At 35.1% G+C, this 12,315-nt stretch overlaps 1 protein-coding gene across 1 annotated transcript in view; it reads left to right on the top strand.

Moving 5' to 3' along the window:
• Positions 1 to 3,111: 3,111 nt before the first annotated feature.
• LOC107728329 (signal-induced proliferation-associated 1-like protein 2) overlaps positions 3,112 to 12,315 on the top strand; it is a gene marked incomplete at its 5' end in the record, with an annotated part of 84,016 nt that continues 74,812 nt past the window's right edge. The window contains 2 exons of the mRNA XM_016538462.1: positions 3,112 to 3,300; positions 11,703 to 11,877. Coding sequence (XP_016393948.1) covers positions 3,112 to 3,300; positions 11,703 to 11,877 — 364 coding nt within the window. The remainder of the gene's footprint in view (positions 3,301 to 11,702; positions 11,878 to 12,315) is intronic.

Here is a 12,315-nt window from a genome sequence, read left to right as displayed (position 1 = left end):
TGTCCCGGTGAGGGTGTTTCTTGTTCTTCACCCCTGGCTTTGAGGTGGATTAAAGGGATGGTTCTCCTTCAGTTGCTGGTCCCCATTTACTTCCATAGTATGTAAAAACAAAACAAACCGGTTTCAGATCTCCTCCATCGTTCAGGTCGCGCCTGCTATCATAACTTTATATTAGCTTGCTTTTCATTCACATTAAGTGAGTTGCTCAATCCCTGTTAATTTTTTTTATTTTTTGCTGTTGTTATCCCATATATTTGAGTTTTGCATCATTATCCTAATGTTTCCCTCCCTTCATGTCATGCTATAGTCCACATTGTCCATCATGTTGCATAATTTTGACCTCAGGTTTTCAACAGGCTGTCCAAATGCATGTTTGTCTCCAAAGGGGCTTACTGAAAAGGATATCAAGAAGAAAGATGTTAAGCTTCGTCTGTGGCGGGTTTTATTTCTGTTGGTAATCTCTGGTGGACCCCTATGGTGCAGTGAAATCAGAGATTATGGTTCATAAATGACACTAATGTATCTGTGAGATGTGCTCTGGATCAGACCACATCATTGCCTTGTTGACATTACAGATAACTAGAAGGACATTTAACTTTTCTCCATTATACCACAGTAGGGCTGTAAAAAAAAAAAATCGAATTTCGAATATTCGTCGAATTTAAAATAAAAATCCACATTCGAATGCAAAAACGTTGCAAACATTGTTAGCCTATCCAGTTGAAGCCACTAGATGCGGCGCTGCTGCATTGTTAATTTACAAATATTGTGGGAAAAGAGAACATCAATGCGGAGAAGATCTTGTTTATGTCAAAACTGAAACCAAGCTGTTCACACAGAACGCATATTTTGCGCATTTTCTAGAGGGACATCTATCACCGTTGCACTCGCGTCTCGCACAAAAGAGCCACATGTTTAGAAAGCCATGTAACATTTTCTAGAGGGACATCTATCAGCGTTGCACTCGCGTCTCCAAAAGAGCCACATGTTTAGAAAGCCATGTAAAATTAATGCAAGTTTAACTTTGAAAAAACATATCTCGAGACTTTGTGGCGGGGGTTTTTTCCCCATCCCCATCGTGTTTTTAAATGAAAAATATACTCTGTGTGATTGGCTTTTGGCCCTTTGTATTAAACCATGCATACATACATGATGCTGTTTTTTTAATTGTTTAAGCAACTTAATTAATTATAATTGGTTTATAAACATTATTTTAAACATTATGCACTTTTTTCACAGATAGTCATGTTATCTTATGCTTTGAATAAACGTGCATTAGTAATATTTTGCTCGATGCGCCCTCTTGTGGCCTCAGGAGAGAAGCCAAAAGCTTTTCTTCACCCTAACTGAAATTATGCATTTTAAATTCGAATATAATTCGAATTTTGATAATATTTAAGTACAAAATTCGAATTTAGTTTTTCAGCCATTTTGACAGTCCTATAATGCAGAATTAAAATAATCCATATTTAATTTAATTTTATATTTTATATTTCATTTCATGAAGCCTATCAAGAGCATGTCATATTTTATTCCAAAATCAATAGAGAAAATAATTTATAAAGTATTTAAAATTAAGTTGCTATCAATTAAATAATTTATTTTAAACGTTTCTTTGTTGTTTGGAACAGATGATCATTTGATTATCAATTGTCATGAAAATAATGTCACAATGCAAAAATCTTAATGGTCCTAAAATTTGTTTAGTTTAGTTTAGTAAGAAGCCTATCAAAATCATTTCATATTTTATTCTAAAATCAAAAGAGTCAAAAGAAAAATAATTTAGAACGTATTTTAAATTAAGTTACTACCAAATAAAATAAATGTATGACCTTATTTATTTATTTATTTATTTGTTTGTTTGTTTGTTTGTTTGGAACAGATGATCATTTGATCATCGATTGTCCTGAAAATAATGTCACAATGCAAAAATCTTAATGGTCCTAAAATAAGCTTCATTTTCTAAATGATCATTTTGACGATGATGATGATTATTATTATTATTATTCAAAAAAAAAAAAATTCTGTCCAAATAATGAAAATATTAGCAAATATTGATTTATTTATTTACTTACAATGCAAAAATGTCACAATGCAAACATTTTAATGGTCCTAAAATTTTAGGATGGATTCTCTTTAATGGCATTTAATTAATGAAAATAATGTTATTAGACCTAAGTTGAACTTAATTATCTTTATGAAAAATAAATGACCTTGTTTCCTTTTCATGAGGTGAAATATTTATTTGTTTGTTTGTTTAATGTTTGGAAAGATGATCTTAATTGTCGTGAAAATAAAGTCACAATGCAAAAATCATAATGGTCCTAAAATTAACTTCATTTTTTAAATTATAAATAATAAAAATATTAGAATAATTCTAAGAATAATATAATTATTTTTATTTTTTTTTAGGATGGATGATCTTTAAAGAAATTTAATTTTAATAAAAATAATCGCAATAGACCTAAAATGAAATTCATTTTCTTTATGCAAAAAATATGTATTTTTCCTTTTTTATGAGGTGAAATATTATTATTATAATTATCGAGGACAGTAAATGCAGATATTGTCTGCATCAGTTCCTCTCTCTTATCAAATGTGTTGTTGCATTAATCCTCAGGCTTTGATCTTTAGCTTCTGATGGCACACTTAATCTGAATTATGAAGCATAGATACTCGCATGAATCAAGACCTCAGAATGAGCCTTTAAAGAGATGCTAGTGCTTCATATCAGCATTCAGCATAAAAGGCTTTTACTTTATAAGTGAAAGTGCAGATAAATGGGTCGAGACTCAATTTCTTCCTTCCAGAAAAGAGCGAGCCCTCAAATCTCCTGCAGGGAGGGAGAATTTCATTGCCAATAACTTAATATCCCAATGGATCCATGTATTTTTTTATTGAAAGTATTGAGTTTTCTCATAGACTGACAGGATTTAGTACTTTAGGTCAAACACTCGTTTGATATATATTGAGCAGACTAGTAAAAATCCACTGCCTTGTCATAAGATTTTGATAGTTTGAGGCAGGAAAATGTCCTTGCTGTTTAATGCATGTGTAATACATGCGCTGTTCGATTCCTGTACTAACAGCTCTGCTCTCTCGTTCTCTCAGTTAACTACCCTGCGCGGGGCGATTCTGGAGGACGCTGTGCCCTCCACGGCGAGGCACGGGACGGCCCGCGGTCTCCCGCTGAAGGAGGTGCTGGAGTACGTGGTTCCTGAGCTGAACATCCAGTGTCTCCGACTGGCCATCAGCTCACCCAGAGTCCCAGAGCAGCTCCTCAAACTGGACGAGCAGGGGGTGTGTATTAAAGAGCTCAAATACAATTTGATGAGAAAACGATATTCTGATATGCATATTAGGACTGCACGATTTGGGGAAAAAATCGAATTGTGATTTTTCATATAAAAATTGCAAAAAAATTTTTTTACTGAAATTTAAAATAATTCCAAGTTTGTTGTAAGTAAAATTGTATTTATACAGCACTTTTAAAGCTACAAAGCACAAAGTGCTTTACACAATATAAAAACACAATCATAAAAGATACATTTATGAAGAGCTATGTACAATATATGATAAAGCAAAAAAAGATCAAACCCAAAAATACACAAAAAACATCACAAAATATTAAAAGCACATCTATACAGGTATGTTTTCAAGCGACATTTAAAAACAGACACACATTCACAAACACGTTGTGCTTGTTTGTACTGTAAAGCTGCACAATTTTACCAAAATTTGGTGAATATATATTAATATGTCTATAAAATAATAATAATAACTAATATTAAATAATACGATCAATAAAATCATAAAAGATAAGATAATAAAATCAATGAAAAACACATTATTATTATTATTATTATTGCTACTACTACTACTACTAATACTATACTGCTACTACTAATCATATTAAATAAAACTACAATAAATAAAATAAGAAATAATTGCTATTGTGATATTTCACTGTAAAATAATAATAGAGTATTTAAGAAAATTTAATAATAATTGTATTTTACATTATATCTGTTAAATACAAATATTTATGTCTGTCTTAATTTCCTCAATTTCCAACATTAAACCGCAGAGAGCATACATTTATTATTATTATTAATAACAATAATAATAATAATAATTAATACAAACTAAAATAAGAAATATTGCTATTGTAATATTTCACTGTAAAATAAAAAGAGTATTAAAAAAAATTATAATTTTAATTTCACATTATAACTGAAAAATAAAATACTAATATTTATGGCTGTCTTAATTTCCTCATTTTCCAACGTTTAACCATCAAACTTTTATTTTGATGGAAAACCGCAGGGAGCATATATTTATTTAATTCAATTGCAGCCTTTGCCATTGTTGTACTTGCACTAAGTCATTTCATTATGAATGTGCAATTATGGTTTTATTTAGATTAATCGTGCGGCCCTAATGCATGGTGTCTTTTATTAAAGTGCTTTTGCTGATGTTTTTTTTTTTTAACGATAAGCAGCATTTATTGTTGTAATGTTCAGGGTAGTGGTCTATCAATATGAGTTTTTCATTGACTGATTCTTGAACATTTTTAAAAAATTTTAACATATGCTTTGATATACTGTATACTTTGTTGATCAGAACAGGCATAATTTAGTCTGACTTTAATGCAGCATTGCATCTTTAGACTACATTTTAAGCAGCCTTAACTCGCTGTGTAAAGACGCCTAAAGAATAAGTGAAGTAACCGTTTCTCACAATCCAAATATATCTGCAACACAAGAGTACAGAAAGTGTTCATACAAATAATGCATGGTCATGTGACTAAAAATCACCTTGCAATTGGTCTCAGAAACACCGGATGTCGAGCTGTTTTTCCCATGTCCACAGGCTTTCAGAATCAGCCAATATGATGTTAAGGGTCGATCAATAACAGCTCCAGTCGCCCATTGATTTCCCAACTTTGAGTGGAAGTGTGAATGAGGTTGGCATATATCCGGAATTAAATTTTATTTCATACATAGAGACGTTCCATTCCCGCCCTCTCAATAATGCTTCATAATCGTCTTTAAAGAGAAGTGTTTCTTGAAGATTTCTTTAGTGCTAAATATAGACCTTGTGTCATATGAATGGAAAGCCCAGTAATTTCTTTTTGTCTGGTTATATTCTTGTTTTTGTTTTTTTTTAAAAGAAATTAATACTTTTGTTTAGCAAGGATGCATTAAATTGATCAAAAGTGACAGTAAAGACATTATAATGTTACAAAAGATTTCTATTTCAAATAAATGCTGTTCTTTTGAATTTTCTATTCATCAAAGAAACCTGAAATATAAAATCTATCATGCTTTCCACAAAAATATTAGGCGGCACAACTGTTTTCAACATTGATAATAATCAGAAATGCTTCTTGAGCAGCAAATCAGCATATTAGATTGATTTCTGAAGGATCATGTGACACTGAAGACTGGAGTAATGATGCTGAAAATTCAGCTTTACATCACAGGAATAAATTACATTCTAACAGATATTCACATAGAAAACACTTTTTCTAAATTTTAATATTATATCACAATTTTACTGCTTTAACTGTATTTTTTAAATCAAATTAATGCAGCATTACTGAGCATAAGAGACTTCTTTCAAAAACACAAAACAATCTTACCAAGCCCAAACTTTTGAACACTATGTCTTAGTATTTCCCTGTGATATGAATGTCAGACTGTGGATTCACATTGCCACGTGTACTGTGAATCTTTTATTTCATTTTTATTGTCGAGACGTCGTAAGAAAAATCCCCAGGGTGTTAAGTCTCTCACACAAGAGACAAAAACAGAAAGAAATAACATTCCATTACTGCATAAAATGCACTTTATTGATCTCAGGTTCATGTTTCTCTGCAGAAGCGTGTAAGGGTTCGTCCCAAAAGAGTTGTGTTTTAGCGTAGACCCTGCGTGGGATCCCATCTGAGTCAGTCGAACAGGAAACTCCTGTGCATTTAGTCATGCACGTTACAGCGAAGCAGGGGAGTCTGGGTAACGAGTGTCGAAATGCTATCAATTAGAACAGACCTGATATGTGTTATTTGTACTGGTGTTTATAATTTAGACGTCAAGTTTTGGCACAAACCACTCTAATTTCCTGCAGAAATTGTATCTAGTTATTTTGCGATTTTGTAGTGGCACTAAAATTACAGGCTTTGCCTTTAAGGAAAGGCTGTGTGGAGATGAACGGGGGTCTTCATCGCTGCCTCTGGGGAAGCAGGTGTGAAAAACAACACCTATGTCACATAATGTGCTAATGACCCCCAGTCTGCCACCCGCGCGTACAAAAGAGCCTTACCTCAGGCTGCTGCGGGACAGTTTGCTGCTCACTCGATGGTGACAGATAAGGAGAAGTGAAGCCTTTCATTCCATTTCCCGTCCCTTTTTCCTCTCATACTCGTGTGTGACCGTGATTCCTCATGGGACGACAGAATCAGTGGAGGCTTAGCAGAAACAAAACTTCTGCAGCTAAATGCAACAGTAGGGTCTGGAAGTGAAGATGTCATTCGTTTTTCCATCCAACTTTAGTAGCATTTAAGACAAACCATGAAGTTAAGCAAAAAAATTATAATGTATTTTATACTAAATATTTGAAATAATGCCATGTGCAAAGATGTAAACAGAACACTGCTGATTAAGAGCAAGAGCAGGGCTTGGACAGGGCTGTGTGCTCATAACGTTATAGATGTGAATCTGACTCCTGATCGCTGTTGCATGTGATCATCCTGTCCCTCTATATGCGCAAATATTTACTCTAGGTTCTTACTGGCCATTCACACAGAACATGTCTTCACGTCTAAAAACGTGAGATGCAGCGTTCAGGAAAAATGTCATACACGCCCGTATAGCGCCAACTACACACACAGTAGTATGTTTTTAAGGGGAATGTATTAACAGGATTTAAAAAACGAAATAACCGACATGGGAAAATTATGACCGTTAGAGGTTCTGAATTTTAGTTTCGATTACTTTTACTTTTAGAAAAATCTGGCAGTAAGTTTTGGGAGCTCCTTTTTAGTCCATCTCCTATCCTGAAAAGTCTGTCTTGCAGAGATGGACTAATGCCGGGTTCAGACTACACGATATTTTTGTCGGTCACGATAGTCACTGTGTCAGATTACACGATTTTGACTCCTAAAATCTTGTCGTGTCGTGGACAAGAAACATGTCAGACTACACGTTGCTTCCTGACCATTCATCGCGTGCAGTCTTTAACGATGCGCGTGATGTCATCGAGAAGGCGGAACTAGCGACTGACTTCCGAAAACAAGAGTGTAAACATTGCTGAAGCGCTTCCGCTATAGTTCGCCAGCATTTTTCTTTCTTTGTTCTGTCGTGGTAGTCCCTCGATGACACATCATACAGGCAGGAGTACTGTTGCCACAGCTCCACGAACCTTTCCTCCATCTCATAATTCCTTCCACCTAGCAGCACCATCATCTCTCTTTCGTTTCGCCATGTTTGAAACCTGTGTATGAAAGAGCTTCTGTGCTGCTATTGGTCAACGTCACCAATGTGACGGAACTCGTCGTGGACGACGAAAAAAAAATCAAACATGCTAGTCTTTCTGTCGTGATTTCGTGAAGCATCGCAGACGCGGATTCGGTTGTCGTCCACTATGACACTACACGAGCTGAAACGATGGAATTGTCGTTCACGGATCCCCACAACACCCTACGTCAAGCAAATCGTGGCAAAATCGGGCTAAAATCGTGTAGCCTGAACTGGGCATAAAAATTAGCTCCCAAAACTTACTGCCAGATTCTGGAAGATCAATTCTTGAAAGAGTGGTACAAGAGGATGTGATGCTGGTCCTTCAAGAGTCACTCTCAACTCATCTGTCCATATAGCCTATAAAAATCTTTATGTATTTCACAACACTTCAGCATGTTATTTTTATTAAGTGAGGGTCATTTTTTAGGATTTTTTACCCAAGCAAAGTCTCTGAGAACCAGACACCTTGTAATTCTGGACACTCAAGACCATTCATCGCGTGCCGTCTTTAACGATGTGCGTGATGTCATCGAGAAGGCGGAACTAGCGACTGACTTCCGAAAACAAGAGTGTAAACATTGCTGAAGCGCTTCCGCTATAGTTCGCCAGCATTTTTCTTTCTTTGTTTTGTCGTGGTAGTCCCTCGATGACACATCATACAGGCAGGAGTACTGTTGCCACAGCTCCACGAACCTTTCCTCCATCTCATAATTCCTTCCACCTAGCAGCACCATCATCTCTCTTTCGTTTCGCCATGTTTGAAACCTGTGTATGAAAGAGCTTCTGTGCTGCTATTGGTCAACGTCACCAATGTGACGGAACTCGTCGTGGACGACGAAAAAAAAATCAAACATGCTAGTCTTTCTGTCGTGATTTCGTGAAGCATCGCAGACGCGGATTCGGTTGTCGTCCACTATGACACTACACGAGCTGAAACGATGGAATTGTCGTTCACGGCGCCCATTGTCGTTTACGAATCCCCACGACACCCTACGTCAAGCAAATCGTGGCAAAATCGGGCTAAAATCGTGTAGCCTGAACTGGGCATAAAAATTAGCTCCCAAAACTTACTGCCAGATTCTGGAAGATCAATTCTTGAAAGAGTGGTACAAGAGGATGTGATGCTGGTCCTTCAAGAGTCACTCTCAACTCATCTGTCCATATAGCCTATAAAAATCTTTATGTATTTCACAACACTTCAGCATGTTATTTTTATTAAGTGAGGGTCATTTTTTAGGATTTTTTACCCAAGCAAAGTCTCTGAGAACCAGACACCTTGTCTTCTGGAGACTCCAGGTAGGTTGCAGTTCTGGAAAATGGTGGTGCTGGAGACTAAAGGGTTCCTGGTGGTTTCACACCCAATTCGAAAACCTGCTTAATAAGGAGTTTTTCACTTCCAGCCTTCATGGACAATTATATATCACTTATAAATGATCAAATGCAAAATTAATAGTAGTTATTAAGATTGATGTGGTTTGGAATTGGTAAAATGTGCTTGGAAAAATTTTTTTCAGAATATCAACGTGCCTAATAATTATTTAATTCTTTTGCAGTTAACATGTCTCTTTTCTTCTCCACCTGTTTTTTCTGACCCTGCTGACCCAATGAGCATTTCGCTGTCCAATGGTCATGACTTAACTTAGTATTGCATTAGTATTGCATCCTTCTCATAGGCATTTAATAATTTTTGACTTTTAGTTCGAGTTAAATCTCTTTTTTGCCTCATTTTATCTGTAAAAGAAAACCTGCAAAAGTGTAAAATATGTATGAAATATATAAAAAACAAATCTATTTAAAAAAATTTAATAAATAATTTTTACTTTTTAAATGTATTATATTACTTAAAAATATTATTAAATATTATTTCTTAGGTAGGCAGCTCACTAGGGTTTATAACAGAACTTTTGACTATTTGATTCTGTTGAGATGTAAACCGTCAAGAGGAAGTGCTGTTGGCTCATGTGACTGCTCACGTTATATTTGCCCCTCTGTGTTTCTGACTCCTGCAAGCATTTTATGTCTTCTCACCGTTTTCTTTGTCTAAAATCTGCCTGTTGACCGTATATCAACCCATTCAGAATGTGTCAGCAGTTTGGATGTCGTCATTTGCCTCTTTTATAACTCCAGTTCACTGCACTCATCCCTGTGTATGTGTGTGTGTGTGTGTGTGTGTGTGTGAGTGTGTGTGTGTCCTTCCTGAAGCCAAGGAGGGCATCTCCTCTGGACTGCATTAGCGTTGCTCGAGTAGACACCGTGGAAGTCACTGGCTGTTCCTAGGTTTCCGAGTGCGAGGTCGCCATGACAACAGTATGGATGCACGCTGGGAATACTTGACCCTCGTAAGAGAGCGGAGTCTGACTCCTGCCTCATCAGCCGCGCTCGGCGCATCACAACTGGGTTACGCTTGCGTAAGGAGGAGCGTTTGGCTGTTTTTTAATCGTTCATCACGACTCAGTGCTGGATTGTGACTGATTGCTGCTGTTTTCTAGTAACTGTAAGCTGTATTTCTGTCACAGCTCACTTCTGATCAAATGAAATGTGGGAAATTCAAGAGACTGATTGGAATCATTAATGTTGAAGTGAGGAAAACAGGTGGTTTGCTTATCTTAACCCACTCTTTTGATGGTTTTAGAGCGGTTTGAGCACTTTGTCAGCTAAACTAGCTTAAACTAGACCAGCAAACCACCTCAGGCTGGTTTGTTTGTTTTTATTATTAATTCAACATTAAACCGAAGTAATTCACGTGTAATCGACCAGTCTCTGTTATTCTGTTTCCACCGCAACGGCGCTGGTTCTCGTGCCTGAGCTGGAGTCGTGTTCGGCGGGGAACTGCTAACACCCTGGATCTGAGTAACACTAAAACTACCCAAACATTGGGTTGTTATGTCTGACCCAGGAGCTGCAAAACAACCCAAACACTGGGTTGTTACATTTGACCCAGGAGCTGGGTAACACAAAAACTACCCAAACACTGAAAAAATAACCCAAAAAAATGATTTTTTTTGGAGTGTATTGTGCTCACTTTACAAAATAGCATTTACTTTTTCTCTTACAAAAAAGTGTATGTGTATGCAATTTCTTAAATAATAATAATAATAATAATAATGGTTTTATTATTGTTATTATTATTGTTATAGTTTAAGCACTGCACTGTTTTTGATGTTAAATATTTTTTGTCTCATTTTGCAGATTGTTCTGCTTATTCTATACAAGTAGATTTTATTTTATAGATATAACACAGCAAAGCAAGCAGAATATATCTCATTTATTTGCTTAGTGTTGTTATCATTATTTAGATTTTATTTATTTTTAGTTAGTTTAAATAAAATATAAATATTAAATGACCATTTTTTTTTTAAATGCTGCTTTGGCAACTAACTGGAATACGTTTAAGTATTACAATTTTTAATGAGATTTAACTGGGAAAACTGAAATATTTAATTTCAATTAAAATAATAATTTGTAAAAAAAAATAAATGAAAAGAATAATAATTTAATAATTCTTAATTAGAATTTAGAAATATAAAAAATCCACAATAAAATGTAATGATTTAATCTAAAATTAAAATTAAAACTGGAATATGAAAATAAAAGTAAATTCAAAATATTATAAAAGTGCATAAGTACATAATTAAATAACTAAAATAACACTGCCTCAATCTAAACAAGAACATGTATGTTTCCAAAGGAAAACACACACACACACACATACATACATACAGTACATATGTGTGTGTGTGTGCATGTAGTAGTAGTTTGAGAAACCTGTTTGGAAGCGATAATTATTTCAAAGTTAAATGAAACATTTCACCTGTAATTTCACAGGTGAAACATGACAATCCCACAGACGCAGGTTTTCCACTCGGCTGTTGTTGAGTTTATCAACGTAATTTCCATAGTGATGATTAAATCCGCATGAATTTGTAGTCCTTGTTCTACCTGCTGAAGTGATGTTTATATCACAGACTGAGCTCTTCTGAATGGACTCGTGTGAAAATAAACACGCAGCTGCCTGATGAATGCAGAGATGACCGTTTCATTCATGACTTCATCTGTTTACGTGCCTGACTGATTGGTTTTAAACTGTTTGAATTACCCACAATCCCTCTTTAAAGAAGGAAGTAGCCTCTGTAGCACTTATTGACCTCGAGAATGAAATGTAATCTGTGTTTGATTGCGTTGCAGCTGAGTTTCCAGCACAAAGTGGGCGTCCTGTACTGTAAAGCGGGGCAGAGCACAGAGGAGGAGATGTACAATAATGAGAACGCCAGCCCGGCGCTGGACGAGTTCCTGGATCTGCTCGGTCAGAGAGTCCGGCTGAAGGGCTTCACCAAGTACCGAGCACAGCTGGACAACAAGAGTATGTGCTAATGCTAACACCATCAACATACAGCACAGAGCATATCAGCCTCAAACACTGGACACTCTCTTTGCTGCTTGATAGCACTTTTCCACATTTACAAAATTATATATATATATATATATACACGCACTATTATTTAACTATTTATTTATTATTTACTTAATTATGATAAAAATAGTAATTATTATTATTATTTTATTATTATTATTAATAATAAACAAACAGTGTATATTGTGCTCAAACATTTCACAAAATAGCACTTTTACATAGTGTGTATACTTATTTTATTTTATATTTTATTTTATTGTATACTTTAAATCTAAATTTATATTTATAAATAAAATGAATATTATTAATTTTGTGAAACTCTTTTTCCCCCTCAGGTTTGAACAATTTAAAATTATTTCTAACTATATATTCATAACTATATATTAG

The sequence above is a fragment of the Sinocyclocheilus rhinocerous genome, unplaced genomic scaffold, assembly GCF_001515625.1.
Source record: "Sinocyclocheilus rhinocerous isolate Xijiao unplaced genomic scaffold, SAMN03320098_v1.1 scaffold247, whole genome shotgun sequence".
NCBI lineage: Eukaryota > Metazoa > Chordata > Actinopteri > Cypriniformes > Cyprinidae > Sinocyclocheilus > Sinocyclocheilus rhinocerous.
The sequence above is the reverse complement of the archived record's forward strand: the minus strand, read 5'-3'. Positions and strand labels throughout refer to the sequence as shown.